The 27,976-nt window shown below is 37.2% G+C and overlaps 1 protein-coding gene across 6 annotated transcripts in view; it reads left to right on the forward strand.

The window, feature by feature from the left end:
- Positions 1–27,976, forward strand: part of NAALADL2 (N-acetylated alpha-linked acidic dipeptidase like 2) — a 634,909-nt gene that overhangs the window by 191,970 nt on the left and 414,963 nt on the right. For all 6 annotated transcript variants that reach the window (XM_031047098.2, XM_031047101.2, XM_031047097.2 and 3 more), the window contains one exon: positions 7,006–7,507. In XM_031047098.2, the coding sequence (XP_030902958.2) occupies positions 7,014–7,507 (494 nt within the window). In that variant the 5' untranslated portion in view covers positions 7,006–7,013. The remainder of the gene's footprint in view (positions 1–7,005; positions 7,508–27,976) is intronic.

Genomic DNA, 27,976 nt, shown 5'->3' on the forward strand with positions numbered 1-27,976 from the left:
ATCAAATTCAGCTGTAAGCTTAAATGCAAATGCCCCAATAATAGTTTTTTCTTGGTAAGGCTTTGTGGTTTATTTATTTCAGAGGCAATTATAATGTTTGGGAAATTTAATGCAAAATGTATTATTGATGAAACTGTGAATTTGGAAAAAAAATATTCATGCAGGCAAACTGTATGTTACTAGGTTAGCATACAGGCAATTGGTATGAGGAAAAATGGGAAAAGGGAAATGTGTTCAAAGAACAGTTTTGGGTGGGTTGATTGCTCTGTAAGAAGAGGTGGTTGCTGCTAACCTTCCCAAATCCCATTGAGCATGAGGGGGCAGAGGGGATCTAGGGATGGCTGCAGTTCAAACCAGACTATGACAGGAACTGGATGAAACATATGGCTAAAATTTCTTCCTTTGAACTAAATGTATTCTTATTCCTTGCAATTGCATCCCTTTTGAATTCATTTATTAGTTATAATTGTATAATGTCTCCAAGTCCCTGAAATCTAGCACTTGTTTTCTGAGGGATCCTTGGTGTAAGGTGGTCTTTCCCTACCCATTGACTGTTGTGACTCCCCAAGGAAGAGATGCCAGAACCTGATGGCAGTTCCAGCAGCAGGAAGGTAGGAGCAAGGGCCTTTGGGACAGGGGTGGGGAAGGATGTGGTTGCTCTGAAGGAGCAGGCACCCAGTAGGAAATGAGGATGGAGAGGCAGAGATGTGGGAAGGCAAATGGTTGAGGGGTGATTGAGGCAGGAACAAATATGTAGAGCATAATTTCTTTCATTAGACCTAGTTTGGAACAGTGACTAAACAAACATACAGAACACATCCCTCCTAGCACTCATATTTCTGTTTCTCCATCCCCTTTTGTGCTTTTAGAAACACTGCAATCCTATCTAATGCCCTTCCCAAGGAAAAGCAGCAGGATCTGTGTTGAGCACAAAGATGAGTGATTAATTAATTGTGTAAGGAACCAGTGTGTGGGGGGGGCTTCTCCCTTCTTGTTTGAGACTATTGTTCAGATATTTGAAAAGGAGTGTAGTAAAGAATGAGCAGGTAGAAAACAGCTGTTAACCACCCAAACTGGAGGGAAATGCTCTTTCTGAAAATGGAAGCAGAGCAAAAGCAGCAGCCCAGCATGTACCACAGGAAATGCACAGGCTCTGTAAGAGCCATTAGTACCAACCTGATTATGCTGCAGTTTTAATAAACCTCCTGATTAGGCTAAGCATATATCACGGATGCTGTTAGCTACTCTAAGTTCAGTAAATATTTCTGAGTTTTGTTTCAGGCAGATAGGTGTTTGCAAACTAAACATATCTGAGGATGGAGAAGATCCGTGTTAGTAATACATGCCCAGCCCACAGAGACCACCTGAGTCTGCCTTATCTTTGTGATAGTTGTCTGTTGGATGAGAAGGAGCTTCCTATCAATTCTTCTTTCTCTGAGTCCCAGGACTTCAAAAATTCTGAAAAATCAGCAGGCAAATACATACATGTCTACCTATGCACACCTGGACAGCCTAGGCTGCTACAGCTCAAGCAGCTGACACATTTGATCACTGCTTCCACAGGCAAGTTCAATCTTGTTTACAACTGGGCATCATTGTGCATAAGTCATATCAGTCAGGGCACATTAGACCCTGTTCTTGTCACATAGTCATCCTTTGTGTTGTTATTAATAGTGTCCTGGTCCATGTAGCTGTTAACGATATAATAAAATTGTTGAGAGGTTTTGAAGTTAAATATTCTATGTCACTGTCATGGTTTAAAACCCCACCTCAGTCTCCCGCAGTGCCACACATCCCTTTCCCCCCCCCCCGCCACCTCCCCACTCCTGGAGTGATGGGGAGGAGAACCGGAGGAATATAACTCCCACGGATTGAGATAAAACCAATCCAGCAATTAAGGTATAACACAGATCACTACTGCTACCACTAATAAATCAATGTTAGAGGAAATAAACAAGGAGAGAGAATACGATACCACCTGCTGAAACGAGCCCAACCCGGAAGAAGAGATAACCCCTCCCCCCCCTTCTGGCCAACTTCTAGTTACCTCCCCGAGCATGACGTGCTGTGGTATGGAATACCTCCCCAACTAGCCCAGGCCAGGCGCCCTATCTCTCCCTCCTCTCGGCCTCCCCTTCTCCCTGGCAGAGCATGAGCTTAGAAAAGGCCTTGGACAAAACCAAACATTTAAGCAGTAACTCAAAACATATGCGCCACCAGCAACTGCTCCCAGCCCGAAAGTCAAAACACAGCACTGCACCAGCTACCAAGAAGGAGAAAAATGACTGCTACTGCTGAGCCCATGACAGTCACTCATGCATGCCAGAAAGTAATCAATAGTGTTGCATAAAAAGACAATTTGGACTCAATTTAACTGTGTTCTACACACCACTTTTTTCAAGTCTGACTTCTCTGTTGTCCTCTGCTACAGCACTGCACACTCTTTCATATTGTTTGTCTTAAGTCAGCTACTGAAATGTGATCAGGTAGTACCTTTGTCATTTGTTTTTATATGGTGGTTGTGAATGGTGACAATGAACTTAATTTCCCTACTGTAACTGTTCTGTTTGCCAAGCCCATATCCCAAACGTGAGGGATAAGCCATTAATGCAGAAAATTAAGGAACTGATGATGGAAGGTAACACATTATTTCTTGAATTACAGTGTAGTGTAATGTTGCTGTTGACAAGGACATTGTAATCTCTTCTGCAAACAGCTTTTGTCAGGGATTTAGAAATGAAGAAATTTGTCCAGGCCTGAAACTTGGCATCATCTCATTTAACTAAGTACTAAATTGTTGTTGGATACACTTTAAAGACTTATATATGCAGTGGGTGTTGATTTCTATGATAACTACAGCTATTTGCCCTTCAAATAGGTGACATTGTATTTGCTTTTGGGGTTTGCCTAGATACAGAAAGATTTCAAGGCCTAAACAAAAGCATTCTTTATAGAGGATACTGAGAAGAAAATAAAAATTAAAGAACCTTTAAAATTGAGATTAATGAACAACCCTGGATTTCTAAGTTTATGATTTTATAAAGAGGCCACAGTGTCTGTAGTACAGTTCCTGGGTAAAATTTGCCTTTTCAGTAACGAACACGAAATGGCCAAAGAAGGTATTGGCTGTGGGCAACATGTTAACACTTGCTGCTTTTCTTTCTGTGAATGAGCCTGCTAATGGTCTCAGCTATTTATGAACTGGATTTAACGACTACAACACCAGTCACAAAGAATTACTATAATATATTCATATTGGTCTTTCCTTGGTTTCATGGTTCATATAAGCTGACCTTCCTGTTGTGGAGGTATTGGAGAGTGGCAGTGGTAACAGATGCAACACCTTTCACATAGTCCTTATTATATAGTTTTCAAAGGCTTCATTGATAAAGCATTCAATCAGGAAAGGTATCACAAAAAAAAGGGTTTTTTTTTGTTTGGTTTGTTTTTTTGTAACAAGATGTACATATCAGGGTGTGGATGCGTAGATGCATTATTTTTACGATCAGAGAACTGGTAGATAGTTTTGAAATGGGCTCATTAAGGCAATAACAGTCTGATAAAGCAGACTCTCCTGATTTCTGGTGTACAGTTAATTGAAATGATATTTAGCATTAATTTGGTAACTTTTTATAAACATTCTCCCCACAGATATGTAGGAGTGTAGAAATGCTTATCAATTTTATTGGTCATCAGCATGGCTCTGTCCAGTATTCCAGAGTTTATGATCCCTTTTGCTGTCTCTATAGAATGGCTTTAAAGCTCACTTAGTGCTCATACAGACTTCCGGCATTTTGCAGTTGCTTTTTTATCTTAATAATAAAACAGGTATTTAACAACAATTAAATGCTGAAAGAGCTTTCTGGCAGATGGGATGGATTTTCTATCTCCTGAAACTTTAAAAAGTGTCTTTCAAAAATATGTTCATTTTATGGTCTGTACCATACAGAAGACCAAACTGGGCTATTATAGTGGGTTTTGTTTGTTTGTTTGTTTTTTCTCCTTGACTTCATACAGTTTATCCGTACTTCAGTCCTCTTTTTTATTATTCTTTATGTAGTGTTTCCCGTATCCTTCTAATTCCTGCCTAAAATTAAATTTAATACTGGATCTGTAAGTCACACCTACTTCTTTAATTAGCCAATTACTAAATCAAACTGGTAGTATAGATTACATGGCACAAATGACTTGTGCATTGCCAACAAGAAGACCCTTTATAAAATCACTATTGGCATGGCTAAATACAATGCAGGCCCTAATTTCAGGTACTTTGTAGTAAGCGGTAAGTTGTTTTATGTCCTTACATTCAAATAATGAACTTGGCAATATGAGCAGAAAAGTGAACAAATTCACTGGGACTACTCTTGCATTCTTTAACATGTGTGATGAGAAGATCCCATACTCCAAAGACTGGCGTCAAGTATAAAACTGAATTGAATACTAATTTTTTTATTGTAGTTTATGTAGCTGGGAAAGGGGAGACTTGATTGTGTTGGTTTTGGCTGTTTTATTTCTGATTTTTGTTTTGTTTTCCTCCCAGAGTGAGATAACTGATTTGGTTGCTTTATATGAAACTTAGATTATTGAGACACTAAGCTGTGGAATGTCATTACTACTCATCTGTGTTAACAGCCATTTAAAAAAATCATAGTATTTGGGTTTTTTTATGTATTTTATGTATAGATTTAAATAACCTTTATCAATACACTGTATTGAACCATAGCATACAATTTTAAAATGTCATAAATATAGAGAAAAGCTTACTGCCACATATATGCAGTGGTCAACATTTATAAGCTCTGCAAAATTGATATTTACCATGCAACTGCATGTGATAAACTGCCTTAATTCCTGTTTTATGGGTAATACTGTTAAATGACTATGGTAACTCTAGAGTCAAAATTATGTATTTTTGTAATATGGTAATGGTTGGTTTAGCTTTTAAGGACAAAACACTTGCCTCTAATTTCTGATGAAGAATATACAATTTAGTTGGAAAAATGAGGTTGTCAGGCACCTGTTGTGACACAAAACGGTGCGGGAAGAGGTGGACAGGCTGCATACAATCATAGAATTAAAAAAATCATAGAATACCAGGTCAGAAGGGACCTCAAGAATCATCTGGCCCAACCTTTCTTGGAAAAAGTACCGTCTAGTCAAGGTGGCCCAACTCCCCGTACAGCTGAATCTTAAGTGTCCAACATTTGGGAGTTCACCACTTCACTGCAGAGTTTATTCCAAGGGCTCATCTCATGGTGAAGAATTTTCTTCTTTTGTCCAGCCAGAATCTACCCAGGAGTAACTTGTACTCATTACCCCTCATCTTCTCCTTGTGACTTGTATAATAAGGGAGTCTTCATCTTCTTTGTGGCTGTCCTTTAAATACTGGAATGTGAACTTGTAGCACTGCAAGTTCAGAGAGACCTTCACAATCCTGAGGGTTGGGCTAACAAAGTCCATAAACTTCAACCAGAATGGCTTTGGATGCATAAATAATTTATTGACTCAACTGCAATTTAAAGACTAACTTTTTTATCATTATGTAAATAATGCAGATTTTCACACTGATATTAGAATCTGTTGCTTCCACTGCATACAGAAAATTTGGGACTGCAGGCAGAGAACTGATTTGTAAAGTGTATACAATAACTGCACTTAAAACGTATACTTCGTTTGTCGGCTCTCTTGGCTGTTTCTAGACTACCTGGCAAGATATATAGGCAAGGGATATTAAATAGCTGTTCAAGGACCAAGTTGGTATTGCATAGAGCTGGACAGTCTTTCAGTGGACAATAGGCTGTTTCATTGTATCAGTGATTTCTAACAGTTTGGTCTCCTCAGGGAGCTTCAAAAGCTAAATTCTTTGCAATTAGAGGAGGTTCATCTGTTATGTGGCCTCAGTACTGTTTTCTGGAGGTAAGTCTTAGAGAAAGAAAAAGCTTTAAAATGTAAAAATGGAGCGATAATGTAGTGTTGTATGTGTCAGTCCAATATCCATCACTGTGAGAGGTTTAATATCTTTATCTTCATTTATTCTAATTGATGAGTGAATCTCATGTTTGAAAAGCCCTATATTACAGATGCTTTATGTGTTGGAATAGCTATTGTCAAAGTATGGAGGAGAATGACACCCTATTGTTGCAGTCTGTTAGAAATGATGTGTTGAAAATTGACTTTGAGTGTTTGTACTGGAGGTCAGAGTTCCCTTTAGGGAGCTCATACTTCCATAGAAATGTCTAGAAGTACCACAGATATGCCTTGCTATTAAGGGAATGATTTTGATATAAATACTTGCCTGTCAGTGCTTTTGATTCATTAAAATGGGAAAAATAAGTGGAGCAAAACAGCTGGGACAATTTCTCAGTAAATTCATCAGTCATTCAGGAAATATGCATTTAAAATACCTATAAATAATAGAATGCTCCATCTAAATAGAAGCCTTTTATTGATGTGTAAGTACAGTGTCACCCTGAAATTTCTTTTTTATCTTACTATTTCATTGTGTTTAGAATCAGATCAGACAAGTTCTATTAATTCTACTTTTTAAACATTATTTTAACAGCATTATTTTGTATGGTGTGTGAAATGAAGTTGATACATACAGTTGTTAAGCTTTGAAATTACTTTAAGGTCATAAATAATTGTTTTGGAAACTGTGCAGTCGCTTGATTTCTTTTTTCTTTTTATTTCTTTTTTTATTTTTATTATCTTGGGAACTGACAATATAATAGGATAACTTTTGTGCCTTGCCTTTGGCACTTGTAAATTCTCTTTATTCATATTCTTACAATATATTATATTCCCTTAAATACCAAATTTTCTCTCTGACAATGTTCGTGGGACTTATGATCCTGCAAAACAAGGCAGGACAATGGAAATGGGGAAAGTGAAATAGTAAGAACCCTGTTTATGCTTTGTGCTGTGTACGTTTACGTCTCCCAGGTTTACAAAGAATAGGTTGTTCATACAGAAGAAAATGAATATTTTTAAATTTTGTTTTAATAGATAAAAAGATGGCCTATCACAAAGTAAATGCAGACCAGAGAGCACAGGGGCACTCTCCATACCTTGACAATGATGAGCTCCAAGCTACAGCACTGGAACTGGAATGGGACATGGAAAAAGAGCTGGAGGAGCCTGGCTTTGATCATTTCCGGCTGGATGGTGCGGTCCAGCATCACCTGGGAAACTCGCAGAGCCCTGACCTTGATCTTGAGCCCATCCAGCCTTCATCTTCTCCAAAAGGAAGATTCCAGCGGCTTCAGGAAGACCCCGACTATATCTCGCACTATACGAGACAGGCACCAAAGAGTAACCGCTGGAATTTTTTTCAGATACTAAAAGTATTTTGCACTGCTTTGATTTTATTTATTTTTGGAATTCTGATAGGATATTATGCACGCAAGAAATGTCCCTCTCCCTCACCATCTCAAGAACCAAATAATGCTCATATCTACCATGAAATTCTCAAGGAAATCAAAGCTGAACATATTCAGCAGATTTACAGGTATGTACCTTGACATGTTTTTATCTAAATGCAATCAGGTGCCAATGTTAAGACTTCTTGTGATTTGCTTTATATGAAATCTTATTTACAAACTTTGACTCTGTGTTCAGTTTTCTCATGATGCTTGAGAAGCTCATACATACACCTGTGAAACTTGAGTAATTTTTATCAATATGAACTTGTGTTATTTTAGTTTTTGCTTTAATAATGTTCTACTGCTAAGTTTATTAATAGTAGGTTTAATGTACAAGAATTGAAAAACAGATAATTCAATATGAATAGAGATATAGTCAATAGACCAGCTGTCCTAGATCCTGTCAATTGCCAGATAACATTGTTGAAAAGCAAGATTTTAGGTGGTGTTTTGTAATATTTGTTGCTTTAAGAAAGCCCCATTTAATCTCTGGTGAATAAGTGAATCCTGTATTTTGTTTTTCAATCCATATGGTAAAGTAAACCTTTAGTCTGCATGCATTTAGGATGGAAAATTTGACCTCTGAACTCTGAAGGACTGGATTTTTTTTTTGTTTGTTTTTATTTTGTGTGGGTGGGGTTTTCTTGGTTTTGTGTTTGTTTTTTTGTGGTTTTTTTTTTTTTTTTTTAGTACCTGTTTCATACGTATAAAATATTGTAAAATATTTACTGACTGGGTTGGATTTTTTTTTTCTTGATGTGGAACCTTTTCACTGCTTTAAAAGTTTATATAACATGTTCATATGAGAGTATAATCACTTTTCTGTAGCAGTGACTGTGGAGAAAACTAGGTTTTCCTGCCAACTTTGAAAGTTATTTCTGTGTAAGACAAGAGATGAGCTTACTTCTGGCTTCTGAAGCTGCAAGTTCTTTTTTCATGATAAACACATCGTGGATTTTTTTATCAGTACTAGTTCAGGAGTAGCAAAAATTACATACCTGAGGTTAGAAATACTGTCATGGATGTCCAAAGAGTCATTCTCAAGTGAATCAGAACTGCATTGAAAGTAACCATAGAAGCCTTCTAAGATAGCAAATATAATAAAAGACATACTAAACCAAACCTAAAACCCTAAAGCAGTTAGCACCAGGTTTTGAGCCAACACTGTTACTAAATTCAAGGAGAAAAAAAAACAGGTATGAAGGATTTAGTGTTATCTTTCATATGCTGAACTGACTCTATACCAATCTAATTATTTTCATAATGAAAAAGGCTGTAGGTGATGAAAAGTGTTGATTCTCAATGGTAAGAAGTTGACTATTTTGTCTTCTCAGAGAGTAAATTGAAATGAATTCTGTCATTAGGCTTAGTCATGAACAAAGCATTGTTATAAGCTAAGCCCTACTGACTGAGTATTACGCAAATTACAGCAAATTGCAGAGAAGCCTGTCAGTCAGTAATGCTCCAATACTTTGTGTTTGGGGATGGAGAATTTCTTGCCATTTTATTGTTTCAAAGGCTATTTTGAAAACATTCCTTTTCAAACTCTTCATCAATTTTCAAACTATTTCAGCTAGCTTTTGGGGTATTAGTGAGAATCTGGACTTTAGGTAAAATGAATTTTATAAATACTTTGGAACCTAAAAAACTTACATAGCTGCTACACTTTAATTAGCATAATTCCTAGCATTTGTTAGTTTTTCCTCTCTGTAATAGAATTATTTCAACAAATTTAGTCAAGCATTAATGCAGTTACATATCAGTTCTGTATATAAATATACAATCAATGCTTTTAGTATACCGCATTACTCACAAGATTTTTCTTGACTCGATATTTTTATCTGAGACAGGGTTTATCCCATCCTAAATTGCTTTCTCTCAACATCTGTTTGGCAAGTTAGAGTTACTGCAAGGAAACTTGCATATAAGTAGCCCCACAAATATAGAACATGCAACATATGTTGTTGGGGGGGGGGTGGGGAAGGCCAAACCTGACAAAATCGATATATTTTATTGTAAAACTTCTTTCAATATAATATGCTTTGAATTACTGGGAATAAGTGGCAGGTTCTTAGCTTGCAATTTTTAAATGTTACTGAGAATGACATTAATTTGATTTTGTTAGCTTACTACTTAGATCAGACTCAATAATGGCAAGGGATTTTCCTAACAGTCCTGAAAAAGGACTTAGGAGAGAAAGGAATGTGCAAAAGACACATGGTGGTATCGCCCAAGGTGACATGACCTTAATGTGCTTGGAGGTATGGAGTAGGAATTCCTATTGAGATGAAATCTGGTGTGGTCAGATGAAGCTTTGAGTACTGGAACCCTCTGGGCAAGACGTTGCAAAAGTGCATCAGGGGACTTGTGATGATTTTGTTGTGTTTTGGACTGTATTCTGTTTGAGCCAAATGAAGCTTCTCTACCAATTTGCATTGGAAATGTAGGATCATGTAAGCTAACAGCAGTTTGTCTGCATGGGTTGCTGCTGTGGGATATGCAAGTGTTCCTGTCTAGCTTCTTTGCTGGACTCTTGATAATAGCTTGTGCATTACTCTTCTGTCAGTCCCATACTGGCTGGCTGCATCACCTAGGTGAGTGTTAAGCATTTTTCCCAGCAGACATACTAGGAATTGCTAGGTAAGAACAGTCACTATGTTGACTTTTATTCCTTCAGCTTTGCACCTTGCTTTCTGTGAAATGCCACTGCTGCAGAAATTGATTGCAGTTTAGCATAGTTGTAATTGCTGGCCTTGGCCAAGTTGCCTAATTGACGATGCTGAGATTTTGCTTATCTCATATCTTGCTAAGATTTTATATTTTAGAATGGTAAATATTTAATTTTTGTTTGAACTTTGGTGAATACTTTCAGTTAAAGCTTGCATTGAGTATTATTAACAAAATCTAAAGGGCCAAGGCAATGAAAGCACTAAAAGTAGCAGAAATGAAGTCCTGTCAAAGACCTCTAAGATCATAATAACTACTGCTGTCCAATTTGGCATCTTTTTCTTAAAGAAAATATATTGTGTTGCATGTTTAACAATGCTGAGCATTTCAATAGGGAAAATATGAAAAGTGGCATTTGTATTTTATACAGAATTATTTCAACTTTGTTACTCTAACAGCAGATAAAAATGAAACAATCCTAATTTTTTTGGAAAATGTGGGGCTATCATAATTTTTTGGGAAGTTTTAATTTTGGTGTTGACTTCTGTAAATTAAACCAATAAACAAAGATTCATGTTGAATAGTAAGAGTAAAGACAAATGATCAGTTGTGTTGATGTTGATGATGAATCTAGCTATATCTTATTTGTCAGATTATTTAATTCTCACAAGCATGATTTTTAAAATTCTTATAGCATTATTCTGCTTTAGTCTGTAATTCCTTTCAACAATCATATAGCTTGGCTACTATCAGATTCACAGTCCTCTTGGATAATTTTTTTCTAGGGTTAAGACTTGGGGTGGGGGCGGCACAGATGGAGTCTTTGCTTTGGTTTTCATCGCGCTTATAGGACAGCTCCTACATTTCAGTGCTGCTTTTCATCTTGTGTATTCTCACTCAAATGCTTTCTTTACTATCATTTCCCCCACCCCCTTGAGCAATAGGGAGGCTTAAATCCCTTTGTAATACGTCTAGTTGTAACTAACTGTCCTTTGGAGGCATATCTGTGCCTCCTTCCAGCTGGTAATATCACCTGCAGAAACTCCCAAATCCATCTCTGGCAAGAATTGATTTGTCACTGGTGCCTGGTGCCATCCATAACTTAATTCTTCAAAGGGCTTTGAGAGGCACCAGCAGCTCTCCTACATGGTCAAGGCCAAAGAAACAAAAGTGCCTATGCAGTGAGAAAAGGAGTTCACTTGTTTTTTTCTGAAAGTGAAGGAAGAAACTTCCACACTCAAGTGTTTCTTATCCCCGATCAGCTATAATTGATACTGTAGAAACTGTGGAGTTTCAAACCTTTATATCAGGTAAAGCCTGTGAAACATAGTCCTGATAACTAAAGAGTGCCTAGAAGTTCTTGGAAGATTTCAGTTCTGGAGTTTTGAACTGAATTAAATTTATGAGCTGCTGCTCAGCAAAATTGCTGTTGCTGTCCTAGGAATGAGAAATCATGACAGGAGCAGAGTCTCTGCTTCCCAAAGAAGAGTATGAGGAAAGAAAGGAGAGCTCTGGCCACTGCTCCCTTAGGAAGACCCATTTTGTCCCTACTCCTGTTAACAGCTGCTGTTAATTAGTAGTTACCTACTGACATCTACGTGGCTGATGGTAGCAGTGTGTTGCCCTAGACCACTGCTCATTCTATCTGTGGTCTGAGCAGTTGTCTTGGTGTCCCCTGTGCGCAAGCAAATTCTGTTTTTTCTCATTTTTGCCATGAGAACAGTTGAAGAACGCATTGCAAAAAACAAATCTTAGTGGGTACTCATCCTGTTTGCTCCTGTATATCAGTCTTACATATTTATTGCATTGCCATAAAAATTGCAAGTATCAAATATAATTAGAATGGGTCTTTATTTCTGCCTACTGCATCTTTAGAAATGGATGTTGGCACATGCCTGAGTAACTGGGAGCTAAGGAAGCATTCTGTTTCATTTCCACACTGTGTAATCACTTGGGATTCTCTTTATTCACATGATAGTTTGGATGTGTATTTATAAGTCCCTTTAGAAAGGAGATAAGAGTAATGTCAAACACATGAAAGTTCCCACTTATGCTCCTGCTGCCTGCCCAGGGAAGAATGGCTTCGAGAACATGGGAATGTGCCTTTTGTGGAAAAAAGATGCCCCCCATGACCTGAGTGGTATCTGTGGAACAGTGGCTTGATAAATTTAGGCTACAGATAGCCACTTCTATCAAATACTTTTTTTTTTCTAAGCAAAAATAGGTTATATCTGTACTTCAGAGATCTTAATAGAAAGTTGAAAGTCTTGTCTCTTTTATAGTTTCATTCAATTTTCATTTTCTTTTTTCTTCTTTTTTTTTTAATTATTTCCCCTACATCCTCTCCTTCCCCCCACACCCCCCACCCTCCAACATAGACATAGCTCTTTCATTTGTTTCTGTAGAGGAAAGAATGAAGCATTATGTTCATATAATGTTTGACAAGGAGATGTACATTTGTTCCTGTTAAGGTCAGTTACAGCATATGCTCATATGCTTATAACATTTCCCATCCTTTTTGAATAAATGTCATAGCTTATGGTTATTTTAACATTCAAAGGACATACTGCATGTTTAAAGTCCACCATATGGTTCACTGAGAAGAGTTTTTCCTCTTAGTTGATTATTTTTTTTAATGGTAACCATAAAAATACATTTACTGTCAGATGTTTTGTTTGGGAAGTCATTCACAGTGAAGTCTGATTTTTTTTGGTTGGTTTTGGTGGGGGGGTATTTTTATTTTTTTCTGTCATTTGTAAATGAAGTACACAGTGTTACCTTAACATATTTTTTCTAAGCAATACACCAGAGTCATGTAGTTAGAGCCCACGAGTATGGCTTCTGGCTTAATGCTCCTTTCTGAAAAACAGCATGCAGTCTCTGCTAGGGAGAATAAAAAAATCACAATTGGGTGAACTTTACAGTTAAGAAACTCTTTAAAGGCAAGAAAAGTATTTTAGTTGTCTTGGGATGTAAGAAAGTAAACAAGTGTTTGCCAAACCTCTGAGACTTTCCCTCAAGAGAAGCAGGAATATTTGTCTCATGTGACATTGTGGCTGGACAACATGCGTCATTTGTATGAGAACTGAGAATGAGGCTTCTGAGTATTTTATCAGGAATATATTATTCCAAAAAGTGGATTTTGTGGACTAGAAAAATGTATAATAAGCTAACTGGCAATTTTTGAGGATGATTCCACCGCCTCCCATAAATCTGCCTTTTTTTTGCGGTACAGTGTCTGTTTCAATACAACATTCACAAGCTCAGCCTGGAAATTTGAGAGGGGAAGATGGGCAACAGCTCAGTATTTCTGGGAGGTTACACGAAGCAGAGGTCTTGGGAGGGGACTCATGGTCCTGTTCTGCATTAGGTGGAACAAGACCTGACACCAGAACTCCTCCCATTGCAGTGCTTTCCTACACATCTGCATGTGGGTACAGCACCTCATATTTCCTCAGAAAGAGTAACTCTAGTTTTTGATAGGCTGTAAAGTATGAATAAATTTTTGCTCTGATCACTTATTTTCAAATTGCATAAGTTTACGTATTTTAAAATTAAAGTTTATCTTGCTGAATTTGCCTTAAACTCGTAGCAGAAGTTTGGATAGGATTTAGTTAGAGAACCAATTTCAATGGCCATTAGCCATCTACTTCTTTGCCATGACTGCTGAAATCTGTTGGGCAATTTAGTCCTAATTAGAACAGGCAGTTCTGAATGGGGACAAGTACTCCTTTACCTGATACATGATGAACTGAGCTGTGCTAGCATGGAGTGAAGAGTCTAGCACACCTCCTTCCTGCCTGCCTGGAGAAACAAAGCGACTGATGATACCTTGAGTCTTCTTATTTGTCTGGGTTGCCCCCAGGACATCTTGTTCTCCCCTTTGCCTGTAGATGTTTGTCGCTGTTTGGAAAGCCCAGATTTTCAGGGGTTTTTTTCCCGTGTCAGTATGACAAGCAAACAAATGGTCAAATGTGTATGGATTTTAAAAATGCATACGTTTTAAGAAATGTTTGTTGAGTATTAAGCCCTATACTTGACTTTACCTGAAAAAGAGAAATGCTTGACATTCCTGAGCATTTCTGACACTAATGCTGACTAAAAGGCAGTATTTAGAGGCAAAAAACTTATTTGTGTTGCCATCCATCAGGTTTATAGATGTAACCAAACCATATTTCTTGTAACAGAAAGAACGCAAAAGAAAAAACTACACTGCCTGCTGAGATGACATCCAGCTTTTGGTTTTAAGACAATTGCTTCCAATGGGGAAATATCAGAGGATGCAGAAATTGGACCAAGTTGACCTTCACTGTCCAGTCCTTGCAGCTCAGTACAAGGAGAATCAGCAATTTTGCCTAGTGGTCCCAGGGACATACTTATAAAGATGCTGAGAAACAAACCTTTCAGAACAAAACCCCTTAACAATTTTATTAGTGGTGGTAGGTACGTGGACTATCTACTAATTGCCTGAACAACTGCAAGAGTTTGCTCCTGCTGAGTTAACTGTATTGGCTCCCCAGTTCTTAGCAATACAGTATAGTATGTTCAGAGGTGGCTGTTATCTCTGAGGAGATGATGGCGCAGGGCATTGCAAAGACTTCTCTTGTAAAATTTCTCAAGCACCAAACCCTCTCAAATTCCTCTTTAGGATGCATCTCTCATCAGCAGAGTGTAAAACTGAGGTCTATTGGTACTCTTGAGATACGGTGTTTGAGTGGAGTGCTGCAATTCCATCTTATACACTGCAACAATTATCAATTAGTTTTCTGCCTGTACACATAAATCAAATTAACAAAGCCTCAAGGGAAAGAATTTTCTCTACCCTCTTTGGTGGTGTTTTGACATACAGTTCCCTACAGTCAGCACCTATGACAGCTATTTACTAGAAGCCTGCTAATAAGTCAGACTGTTACCAAATATACTGGGAGCAGCAGGACCGTGATATGTAATGCAGTATTAAGTTCCTGTTCATGCAGCATTTGTAACTGAAGTCTACTAAGGAGCATTGCTAGGAATCGATCAGGGATAATGAAATTGATATTGTCCAAATAATAATCCATTTTAATAGCAGTTTTCTACAGTAGTCTTGCATTAAGGGGCTTCTATTCTCATTTCAGTTCTCTTTGAAAGCTGATGAATTTCTGAAGTAGTAGATGCCCCATTGAAGCAAATATGAAAAGTTGGGGCTTTTCCCAATAATACTGGAACTTGTGCAGTCTTAAAATTTTCAAAATTCAACAAGCTGACTGTGTCTGAATTTTTAGAGTACCCTCTATGGACAAGAAGTTAAATAATGTAGGAGGTTTCTTTTTCTCAGTCTCAATAGTGGGTAATCTTTAAACATTGGAGAAGTCTCATCCTTCGTATAAGTTGATGTTTCCCTTGGACAAGCAACTGACACAGATTTACGTATATATGATTTCCTGGTGAATTAGTCGCTGTCCAAGTTAAATACACATAAAATACACTTACCTTATGAGTATTTTTTAAGGGTGAAAAGGTGGTAATATTCCAGTTTGATAAAATTTTCTCTATCCATTTTTTTTCTTTTAGTGGAATAAAAAAGTTGAGAAGTGAATTGAAATGTTTCTATGAAAATAAAGTGTTCCAATGGCTCAGAAATAAAAATATATGGAAACCCTTTTTCTTGGAAACATCAGGATTTTTATTCCTGACTGGGGACTTTTGTGTGTGTTTTGACATTTCCTTCCAAAGCAATGTCTCTTTCTCAAACAGCCTAATGTCTTTGTTAAAGTTGGTTACTTAACAGAATGAAGAAGAGAGCATTAACAGAAGTGAGCAGATAACATTTGAGGGGTTTGTTCATTTTACCTTTTCTAATGTGTGTCAAACTTTGTTAGACAGTAAGTGGGTTAAGTGGGTTATGTGAGGCTTAAGGAAAAAGGTCTCTATTGCTGCAGGGGTTAGGACCCAATCAAAGATTGATTTCTCTCCAGCAAATTTTAGAAAGCTCTTCAGAGTGGATTTTGTATGAATTCTAGTATTTTTGCTGAGATCTGGGACTACAGAAAGGAAATAATTTGGGATGGCTTTCATTTGGAAGTTTAGGGCATGGCTGAAGACTGATCTATAACACAGAATTGACCAAATGACCAAAGTTTTGAAGCATTCTGCCTTGACTCAACTATCCAATATTTGTGTTATGCTCAAGTGGCAATAGTTCATTTTGCTTCTGCTCAAATGGCAAACTGGAACCTGTAGACTGGAGGAACCCAGGACTTCTTCAAAATGTGAAGAGAGGAGACAGCAGGAAGAAGGTTTAATAGTTAAAAATGGGTAAGGAGACTGTGGAGATGTCAGTACGCCTCTGATGGAAATTGTTTTCTCTGTTCCATCAGGGCAGATGTGATTTAGCAGACAGCTTACATATTTACAGTTATGACTGTGACTGAGGCAGGAACATGTTCCCAGCGGTTCTGGAATCTGTTTCCTGACGAAAGCTACGTGAGCCGAGGCTGATGCAGTGCAGATTGAGAGCATTTAATTATTTAAATAGCTGGCTGAGTGCTATTTGTGAACAAAAGGTGGTAGCTCTGAGAAGTTGCCTGTTTCATGGCCATTTGATAGTTATTGAATGCTTTACTTTTAATAAATGCCAACCTAGGTGATAGTCCCTGTGATGTGCATTATTAAATAAATAGACAAGCTTCAAAAAAGGCCATGCGGTCATGCATAATGCTTCTGTTCCCTGTCAACTATTTAGGGAGCAAAGCAAGAAACTGAATTATTCATGATATCCTTAGTGGAAGGCAAATGGAACCTGCTGCTGTGTTGCTAGCAGCGCAAATACTGACTTAAAAAATACAAATGGTTTTCTTCAGTGATATCATGCTTGTTTTTCTTTGTTAATATGTCTAGAAACTATTAAAGAAAATTAAACCCTGTGATGAAAAATAGTTAAGTTTACATAGTTCCTAGCACAGACCCTGCGGGGGATTTAATTTCGAAATTACCTAGCCTATATACTAAAAAGATAGATGAGACACTGTGATTTGAAAGTTAATATAGCTGTTCCTTTTGTTCATATTGAAAACTTTTTTTTAAATTTGAAATAAATTTTGTAAATACAGTTTCCTATAGACAGAATACATATTTATTCAACTGTCCATTTATATATGGCGTTTTGTGCACATGTGAATACATAGATGTGGTTTTGCATAGTCGCTGAAGTTCTGTCATTTACAGTACACTTATCAAAACTGTTATATGTTCTAGTGCTTCTTCCTGTGTTTGTGGCTGAAGCCTGATTGCCATCTAATCCCAGGGCCAAAAGTACTTCCTATATTCATAGATCCTTTGAAACTGTAAGAACTCAAAAAAATGTTGACTGTTATAAATTCCCACAAATATTAAGGACACAGTTCTACACTGGAGGATGGGCATCAGCTCTTAATATAGTTACTTGTTACTTATGAGAGACAAATACAGGCTGGGGGGCTTATTCATATTGAAATAAGTATAATACAGAATAAAAACTTAATTTAGTTGATCATGGTGGAGAAATGTTTCTGCATGAAAATAGATACCTGGGCTTCTTAATCAGGGGAGGGTTGCATGTGTGGTGGTGTAGGGGATAGGGCAGGGAGGAAATTAAGAAGAGCTGATGGCTGAAAGATCATTAAGTTAACAAAAATACTATACACTGCACAGGTAAGGTGATGGGTGGAACAAACTTCTTAATGGCTTTATTTTGTTGGGTGTCCTATAGCCAAACTATCATTTTACTGTTCAATACTATACAAAATCTATGTATGTGGCATAGAAAAGGCAAGGTGATTTAGTGGTTTTTCTCTAATTTCTTTTTTTCCCCCTATCTCTGTGCTTCATAAGTCTTTTCAAAGATTTTATTGAAGCATACTGAAATCAGCAAGATTTATTTCATGTACAGAAAAGATCTTGGAGTGCAAGTTTAGAAAACAGTAGTAGTTTGGATGTTGAATGAGTTTCTCAGGAGACAGGACTGCTCCTTTTCCTTATGGTAAGTGCAAGGACAGTATGAAGGAAAGATAATTCTGAATTTTTGACCACATTTTAAATTACAACTGGTAGCTCTGAACTGCGAGTTGATATATATCTTGCTACGTTTTGGTGTCTGTAGCCCCTAGTACCTGGAGAAGGAGACAACAGCCAGAGGAGCACAAGAGGTGATTTCTACATGTGTCCTGCAGCAATTGTAAAAAAAAATGGAACTAGATGAACTTACCATTCTATGATTCTATTGTTATTGAGTTGTTTCAGCTTGGGTGACTGAGAGGGTTTGATACTCTCTTTTGACTAATAAACCAAACTACAACAGAGGACTTCAGCTCTGGTGGTTGCAGAAGCCAAGGCAGAACCAGACATCATTGCGAGGCTGCTAGAAGGCACACAGAGCTGTTTATAGCACTGCAAGCCAGTTGGGCATTATCTGGGATTTGCAGCTCTCCACTAGCAGATTTTTTTTTTCCCCAACACTGTTAAAACAATAATGATTTGGTATTATTTTAGAAATGCAAAGCTAAACAAATTAAATCCTACTTTAGTCTTACGGATTTGGAAATTGGTTTTACGTGCTTCTGTCATCCTGGCTGGATGAATCTAACTCTCTTTTTACAGTTTTGTCAGTGCTGCTGCTGCAGAACTTGTGTACCGATTGCAGTGGCAGCAGTGATCAGTGGGTCCCATGGGAAGAGCAAGGCTTGTAGAGGTGAGGGCTCACTTTCATCTCTCTCATTTTCTCCTGATTTAGTATGTCTTGAAGTTAAAATAGTCTTGCTGTTCAGGAAGCAGTCAAGTGTATCAGGAGGGGTCATAACCATGGTTAAATGCTGGCAGCGTGATTGAATCATAGACTCATACCATACCAGGTTGGAAGGGTCCTGGAACAGGGATCGTCTGGTCCAGCCTTTATAGGCAAAGCATGACCTAGACTAGATGGCCCAGATCCCTGTCCATCTGAATTTTAAAAGTGTCCAACGTTGGGGAATCCACCACTTCCATGGGGAGATGATTCCAATGACTGGTTGTTCTTTTTGTGGAAAATTTTGCTCTCGTGTCCAGTCAGAATCTCCCCAGGAGTCACTTGTATCCATTACCCCTCGTCTTTTCAAGTGCCTGCTTGGAGTCTCCATTGTCTTTGTAGCCACCCTTTAAATACTGGAACATGGTGGTCAGGTCTCCCCTGAGCTGCCTTTTCTCTAGGCTAAACAAACCCGGTTCTCTCAGCCTTTCCTCACATAGCAGGCTTCCCAGCCATCCTTATGGACTTTCTCTGTACACTCTCCAGTCTGTCCACGTCTTTTTTTGTGTAGTGGGGACCAAATCCGAACAGGTGTGGTCTCACAAGCGCTGATTGGATCCCTTCCCCTTAGTTAACATGATTAAGATGGATACTAAAAATCAAATTATCCTATACCAAATTAGAGCTTTAAGTAAGTGAGAAACATTTTAAGGACATTCCTGAAAATGGTAGAAAACAGAATTATCTAAAGATGAGTCTTAAGTGTTTGTTACGTGCTCTTGTGCCATTTCTGAAGAGAGATTTTGGGATGAGAAGTGACATTCCACCAGTAATTCAAGATCTGTTCCCTAAAAGGAGAAATTGTTACTTTTTCTAGAATGAGGGAAAAATAATTTCACACAGTAAAGGATGGTAATAATTGCTGTAAGGGTTACTGTAGTTGTACGCAAACAGTTTCCTAGTTTCTGAGGCCAGACTATGATACAGCACGTAAACAGTGTCTCATAAAACCAGTAAAAAGATAACTTCAAGGAAAAAGTGTGACCTTAGAAAGAATGGAAGGGTTGCTATTCCAGAAGCAGCAAAAGCATATCATGGTACTGACTATTTGTAATCCCTTAATTAGGTGATGTTATAGTAATGGAAAGCTACTGTTTTTTTCTAGATTCACCTCCAGCTAGAGGATGTATCTTTATGCTTTTTTATATTGCAAACAATGTATGAGCTTCTTTTTCAATTGCAAATGCTATAAAACTTTGCCAAAAAGCTTTTATTTTTCCTTGCCCCACCAATATTTCAATTCATGGAAACATTAGAATGTATTCAAGATTTGTGTATTATTGTTATAGCTAAGAGGGAGATAATTGATTTCTGTTAGCATATTTTTGAAACAGTATTTAAACTGCCCTAGGAATATTTGAGAATACATAATAAAATCAAATTATTTTTACTTACAGTATTATGTGAGCACTGACTTTCAGAGAGACTATATTCTACTAGGTATGGAGAATTAAAGTGAATTTTTGCTTACAGGTGATATGGCTCTGATTGTATGTAAAGCTCTGTGAAGAAGACCTTATTTGTTTTTGAAGGCAATGCAACAAAATTTTCAGTTGCTTTTCCCTGTTTATGAGAAGAGTTTCAGACCTACTGGAATATTTTATCTGCCCAGCCTTGAATGCATGGAAATGGTAAAGTACAGAAGTACAGCTTCACAAAATAGTTATCTCTTGAGGTGAAATTTTAATTTCAGAGGAGGCTTAAGTATTTAGGGAAAGATTGGGTGAAGTCAAGAAAGACTCCGTGATGGTATTCTACTTGCATTCCTTTCAGAATGCATGTACCATGATCGTGTTTTGATTTCATCTCTATAATTACCTTTATTTGGTTTGACAAAAACAAAAAAAACAAACAACACAAACCCCTAAACAAAAGACAGGCGTAAATTGCTACATGACCATTTTTATGCACTGGGAGTCAGAAAAGAAATGTGGGTTCATGCTGTTTGGACACTTCTTAAAAGAGGTAATGAAATATTTTACTTTAAATTTCAAACCCCCCTTCCCCCCCCCCCCCCCCCCCCCGAATTTTTCTCATTTTCTTGTGTATCTTCAATTTGAACAGAAAGGAGTGGTCAACGAAATTCAGCCATGGATGGGATTTAAGTTATTATGGTTCCAGTTATAGAACAAACTTCAAAAACATAATAAAGATGAATTGTGGATTAAAATGAAATTTAAAAGTATCATTTTAAGCAATATACTGAAGATCCTGAAAATGGAGCTATAGTTGTGAGTAGAAAAGCACATGATGAACTAAGGCAAATGATATTATTTTTAAATGCTCTTGATACAATTTCCATTGGTTTTGTCACTGAAAGGTATCCATCCCACAAGTTTGCAGCTTTCTTTGAGATGGTCTGAATAGGTAACTAAGTAGCATAAATTTCATTTAGTTCTTTTTCAAAGTAGACTTTAACATTTGGTTTCGATTCCAGTTTCAGGTTTACTAGTGTTATTTTCTTGAATTTCCTAGAGTTCTGAATTTACAACTGTGTAGCTGAGTTCAGAGTCTTTTATTTAAATTTTAATTATTTATTGTTAACAGTGTGGCCATTTTATTGTTTTCTTTTTGTTAGGTGAGATGTTTGGCATATCTTAGCACACCTGAGCAATGGCAGTAAGACACTGGGATTTATTTTTTCACTTAAAAAATAGCCATAGCAATACTTAATTTTGAGGTAAGTCCAGGTAAAGATCAAATCAGGCTGCTTGTAACACTCATATGCACTTGTTTTTTGAAATAATTTTAAAGAAATACTTCTGTGCATAGAAGGAACAAAATAACTAAGATCATGAAAGTAAAGATTTTTAAAACCTTGTCAGGATTTTTAAAATCTGGTTCATCAGCTGGAACTGTTTGGGGTGGCAGATGCTTTCATTAGCTGTATATGCATAGAGTGGCCAGTGCTCTGGAGTGAAGTTTTGAACTCAAATGACTCTGTTTTGACCCACTGGAATGGCAGTAATGAGTAGTAACACTGTCTTTGTCTTCCTAAAATTAATGCCTGCATGTGTGGCTTATGCTACTTAAATTTTGAACCCACACTTAGGGAGTGAAGTGGGTGAAGCTACTTACTGCTAATGAAACCTTAATTGTTCAGGTTAAAGGCTGAATATTCAGAGGCTGCAAACTCCCTTAAACTTGCTACTGGTGCCATTTAAAAATGATTGCGCACTTCAGTTTAATTTGCTTGAAGGTGGAGAGCTTAGGAAACTTACTTGAACCTAGAAATAATTCTGACAGATAATTTTTATATACATGAAAAAAGTTTTATAGTGGAAACCTTGACTTCTAGTATTGTAGAGTTGTCATAAAGGCCCTAATGATTTCTGACTTAATTATGTATCTGAACATGTAGGCTGATAAACTACCCTTTAGAGACTCATGTCTAAGTACCAAATACTGGATGTACTCTTTTGCTACGAAACCTTCTTTATCTCTTCTGCTGCACAGCTCTACTAAGATCTAGGAAATGGAGTTACCTTCTTGGTAGTATTTCACATCTAAGTAAAAGCCTCCCAGACATGTGTCCTTAATTTATAAATAAATGATGTAATCAAATTAGATCTCATTTGCTGATTGTGTAAAATGCTTTGGGAAAACTGTTAGGAAAAGTGCCTTACTGTGGAGGAAAAGAGGGGCTGAACTTTTCAATGAGTTATCTCCTTAGATTGCAGGAGAGCAGTACTGGGACTGGAAAGATGCTGCAGCAGCTTGGAGTTACCCTCCAAAATGCTGTGTTGCGTTCTTTTGGGAAAGGGATGTCCCTGGGAAACTGATGTCTCAGTCTGACCTGGGAAACAAAGGGAAGTATAGCCAAATAGGACAGGGCAGACTTATTTCTGGCTGACTGGGGAGAGAAAATAACAAAGGAGCAATTAGTAGAAATACTTGTTCTTCATATTTGGTTTTGTATTGAACTTGTTAGTTTAATAGTTAAGGAGTGCAATATGGAAAACATTCTGCTTCAAAAGTACTTCAGACACATTTTTGAAAGACTGTTACCCTTTGGCTACAGTTAATTGTGATTTAAATGTTTATTTTCACTTAGAAAGTTTAGCTGGAGTTTGGATTGCTTCCCTGTTGAAGATAATTTGATTTCAGATTGCAGCAGTTCAGAAGTATAAAGATAGAAGAAAAATTCTTCGGTAAAAGCTGCACTGTCTGTAAATCATACTTTTCAGGCAAGGAGTTTGTGTTAAGTTGCAAGTTTTGTCTTAAACATGAATGATTTATAGTTTTGATATAATAGTTTAAAATTCTGCTGAGCACACCTGTTTTTAATAGCTTTTGTGTCATCCAGTTGCACATATTTTGTGTATGTATGAAAGTGAGTGTTGAAGTTAAAGATGACTTAATGGAAATGGCCTTTCAGAAACATATTGTGACAGTATAGCAACCTTCCAATACCTAAAGATGGCCTGCAAGAAAACTGAAGAGGGACTTCTACAAGGGCATGTAAAGAATAGGATAAGGGGAAAAGGCTTTAAACTGAAAGAGGGTGGGTTTAGATTAGATATTAGGAAGAAGCTCTTCACTGTGAGGGTGGTGAGGCACTGGCACAGGTTGCCCAGAGAAGCTGTGTCTGCTCCATCCCTGGAAATACTCAAGGCCAGGTTGGATGGAGCTTTGAGTAACCTGGTCTGGTGGAAGGTGTCTCTGTCCATGGCAGGGGGGTTGGAACTGGATGATCTTAAATGTCCCTTCCAACCCAACCCATTCTGTGACACTATGAATACTTTTTTTTTTGTGTGTGTCAGAAATACTAAAACTGATCTGAGTTCTCAATAGGGTTGTATAAATGTCGGTCTCAAACTCCTCTGAACCTGGTTGGGTATGATGCATTATTTGCTGATGCTGTTTTCCTGTTTACATAAGTTGATTTGCACTACAAAATATTGGACTACTGAAAACCACCTGCATCTGCTGAGGTATTGAGACAAATACTCTGGAGGCTGGCCAGGTTTCTGCAGTGCTTTTGCTTACGTGGTTGACAGTAACATCTGGTAACACAGATGTTGAATTCTAGAGAGCCGTAATTATTTTGAGAGTGGGGAGAAGTTGTCACACGTAGTTATTATCATGCTACTATCACAGGTATTAAAATCAAAGAGACCATTTTGTTCTTTGCTGACAGCATATGTTTTCTCAGCTTTGGAGATATGCTATTTTGATGCCATTCAATATGCAGATTCAAAGTTATCTAGTTTGTTTTCTTTTTTTAAGCAGCTTGAAGGTTAAAGAAGAGCAAAGAGACTGTAAATGCAGTGTTTTGTTTCTTTAGACTACCAGTTCCATTGCAATTGTGATTGCTGCCAAAATGTGCTGCACTCTGTGCCCTAGAGTCTCTCATAAGTAACGGTTAGATTTTGTACTACTGGAAGAGAAGTGCCTTACCTCTGTCCATCTCAGGTGTTAGGAGTTTGGGTTTGCTTTTTGTCTGCTTTTAGCTTTTTTGGGGGGGTGATTGCTTTGTATTTTAAGTTCCCTGAATCAGTTTCAGGCACAGTATTACTGGAAGGAGTAAGACAGTTGAGATGTTGTGAATTTATGTATTTACAGGGGTATTATGGAACAAATATTTGATACTCTACCAAGAGAGAGATATAAACTCTTTTAGTAGAATTATTCTGGAAGCTTTAATTTGGTTGACCAACTTGATATCAGGAATTAGCATCCATCTATGATTTTTATAAGAACCACCTTTCATTGAAACAGGAATAACTTACTACTTCCTGATTATTTTTTCTTTTTTGACAGTAAATATTGAGTTTTCGTCTTAAAACTTTGTATTTGGATGTCTGAAAACGTGGAAATGAGCATCTTGTGAAATTTCTCAAGTCTAATTGGATGCACAGGAATGTTTTAACATGTTTTTCAAAGCTTATGTTTGCAGTAATAACATTTAAACATTTCTTAGAGAACACAAGTTTTTAAAATGGCTAGGAAAAAAATGCAGGGACTAGCTAAACCTCCTTTCTCCCTAGGTTTTCTGAGAATCCCAGTCAAATGTACTTAAAAATCTTTGGGTGATCTAGGTCAAGGTTGTGTTGGTTTGGTTCTTTTTTTAACCTTGTATCTTCATAGGATCGATATGAAAACGATTTGAGTAAGTAGGCCCAGCCCAAATACTGGTAAGAGTCCCAAGCTAAGGTTGTAAGTACCATGAAGTTCCTCTAATACCTTATTCTGTCTAAATCTGAAATTAGTAGGAAGAACAATTTTATAATAATCTGAATTCAGTCAGCATTAGAAATGTTTGGTTTTTTTTAACACAACTTTGATCACAACTTCCTAAAAATTAGCATTCTTTATTTGAATGTGTGAATCGTTTGTGTGAAGTTACTTAAAGTGTGTTAGTATTTTTTCAATCTCTCCTATCCATGTAGCTCCACAAGTGCTCAGGTGGCCAAGAGGGAAGTGAAATCACAAACAGGTAATTCTGTACTGTCCAGACATCTGTACTTTCCATTTGCTGTTGTCCTTGATTTATATTTACATTTTTGGCTGTGCTTGCTGCTCGATGAACACAGGGGACTGCAGACTGCTTGACAACCACAAAAATAATGGAATGCCCTTCATCTTCGGGGTTGATACTTTATTAAGTTAAGATGGCTTTTCACCTGCTTTATTACTGAATGAGTGCTCCAAGCCCTCTGTGGTTTGTCACTTTTCCACTGTAGGACCTGTAAATTGCTTTACTTTCTAGTGGCTTTGCATTCTTTGTGTAGTCGCTTCCTCCCTTGCACACTGCCAGTGCCTTAAGTTTCCCAGGGTGAGTCATTATGTGGGATCAACTTGACTTTGATGCAAGCGCTTTATTGTTTTGTGATGTGTTGCATAGGAATGGTTACCATGAGACACATATTTTGTAACTTTCTGATATGGTTTGTTGATGCAACAAGCTTAAGCGATTTAACATCGTTTTCTGCCCTCCAGTTTTACTGCTGCTGGATGAAAAGGTCTATTTATTTTTATTCTCCTTTTTTATGTATCAAGCACCTTGTCTATGAACAGTACTTACACAGTGCACTAGGTCAACTTTTAGTTTCAGATGTTTCTCAGTTGCCCTCATTTAACTGCATCAGTTAACCCTGGAAAAAAAAACTTGGGTCATTTTCACATCTTCCATGGAACATTTTTCCCTTGATTGTATAACTGCATGTAACCAGGTGAATTCCCATGCCATCTTGCTAACTGACTTGTCAATGGGCTTGTGCAACAATTTTCTTACCCCAGTCATTCCTTGCATTCTCTACCAGCTTTTACTTCTGGAAAGTATGGTGGCCCATTTTTACTCCCTTATTCCTATTCTAATCTGTTTAAAATGATTTATTAATATATTATGAAGATATTGAAATAATCTATTTTTCTTATTCCTACTCTAATCTATTTGAAAATATTATGCTATTTCAGACATACCAGAAACTATTTGCATGTTTACACATGATTGTAGATCCATATTATAGTAATAACAGATAAATTACTTTTTAAAAGTGAATTATATCAAAACAATGTGGTTTTCTGAATTACTGGTCCATTTGGTTACACTGGAAACTTTCTTGTGATAGCATGTTTCAGATAGGTATTTCATAGTTTCCTGTTTGCTTGCTCCTTAAGTTTGTTCTTAATGTCTGAGTTTGTGCTTGAAAAAGTTTTTCTATGGTGGATGGAGCATCAGAGCAATACAACAAACATCTCACTAGGGAACTGAAAGAGTGCTCTGGCACTCTTTGTTGTGTGTCTCTTGGCTATGTTTCTGTTTCCATCAATCTGAAGCAGTTGGTCTGTGAGGCTGTTCTTCAGTTTCCTTCTTGTTTTGCTGCTTCACTGTAGTCAAGATATTAAACCCTTGGACTATTATCAGGTACACTTTATGAGCTTAAGATTTAGTGTGAATATATCTTATCATTACTTGTGACCCTGACTTTCCTGCTGGACACCCATATATCCATATAAGGAGCTCTGCAGCCTGGAAAATCTGCTTTAGAAAAGAACCAGAACTGGGCAGAGTTTCTGTTCTAGGATGGCACTTACCTCATTAGTAATGCTTTTTAAAATAAAATAGGGAGTTGCTTATTTGTAAACTTTTTCATTTATGTTGGAGAGTATTTGAGAGCTGTTTTTAAAGACTAGATTTTGCCAGCCTTGCCACAGTGGGTCTGCTGATTTATCAAATATCCTCTTTTAGGGGTATGATTGCCAGATGCTCTCTGATGTTCATTAAACTGGAATCAACATCCTTATAAACTCATAAAGAGGAACCGTAATGCTGCTACATTAAATGGGGGAAAAAACTTATTGTCAGCCCTAAGAAATGCAGTGGCTATGCCATGAGACATCTTGATTGCAGTGGTCTTCGATAGGAGAACAAACAAATCCACCCAAAAAAAACAAGCTAGTGAAGAGAAAATAAATTTTCCAAGTGCTAATAATGTTGCTACATACTTATATATTCATAAAATTCCACACTTATGACACTAATGATGCAAAACATTCTATTTGAGAAAATGCAAACTTACATATCAACAGCAGCAATATATTGGGTAACATGCTAAATTCTGCCTAATGAGCATTAATATTGGAGTTCTGTCTAAGATAAATGTTAGGCTGCTGTTTATTATACACGTAATTTCTGCCTTAATTATGGGACGTGGGTTCTGAGAGTGAGATGGCAGAGCAAGATCTTATGAAACCAATTTTTAAATTGTTTCTCGCTTAAAGTGTTCTGATTTCAGTGGAAGATTGGCTGAGAATCTTATAGTTTAAAATATAATACAAGGTTAAACGATGTCCATATCAAACATTTTCAAAATATTGTGCTTTTTTTGTGAAGAAAATATAGAATTAGCTAAAAAATTTGAAACACATATTTCATAATTTGACTCTTTCCAATAATATAAGAAGGTGTGGACTCCAGTTCAGCAACCCGTAACACTGTTAATTAAAAACAACAGCAAAGAAAAGGCAAGAAGAGAAACAGTAGACATTTTCAGCATCGGCATAACTTTCACAGTTAAGACTGTGCAAGCTAGCCCCACTTCTGAAGATCAATAAACTTCACAGATCAGGCATGTAATTGAAA

The sequence above is a fragment of the Melopsittacus undulatus genome, chromosome 6, assembly GCF_012275295.1.
Source record: "Melopsittacus undulatus isolate bMelUnd1 chromosome 6, bMelUnd1.mat.Z, whole genome shotgun sequence".
In the NCBI taxonomy this organism is placed as follows: Eukaryota; Metazoa; Chordata; class Aves; order Psittaciformes; family Psittaculidae; genus Melopsittacus; species Melopsittacus undulatus.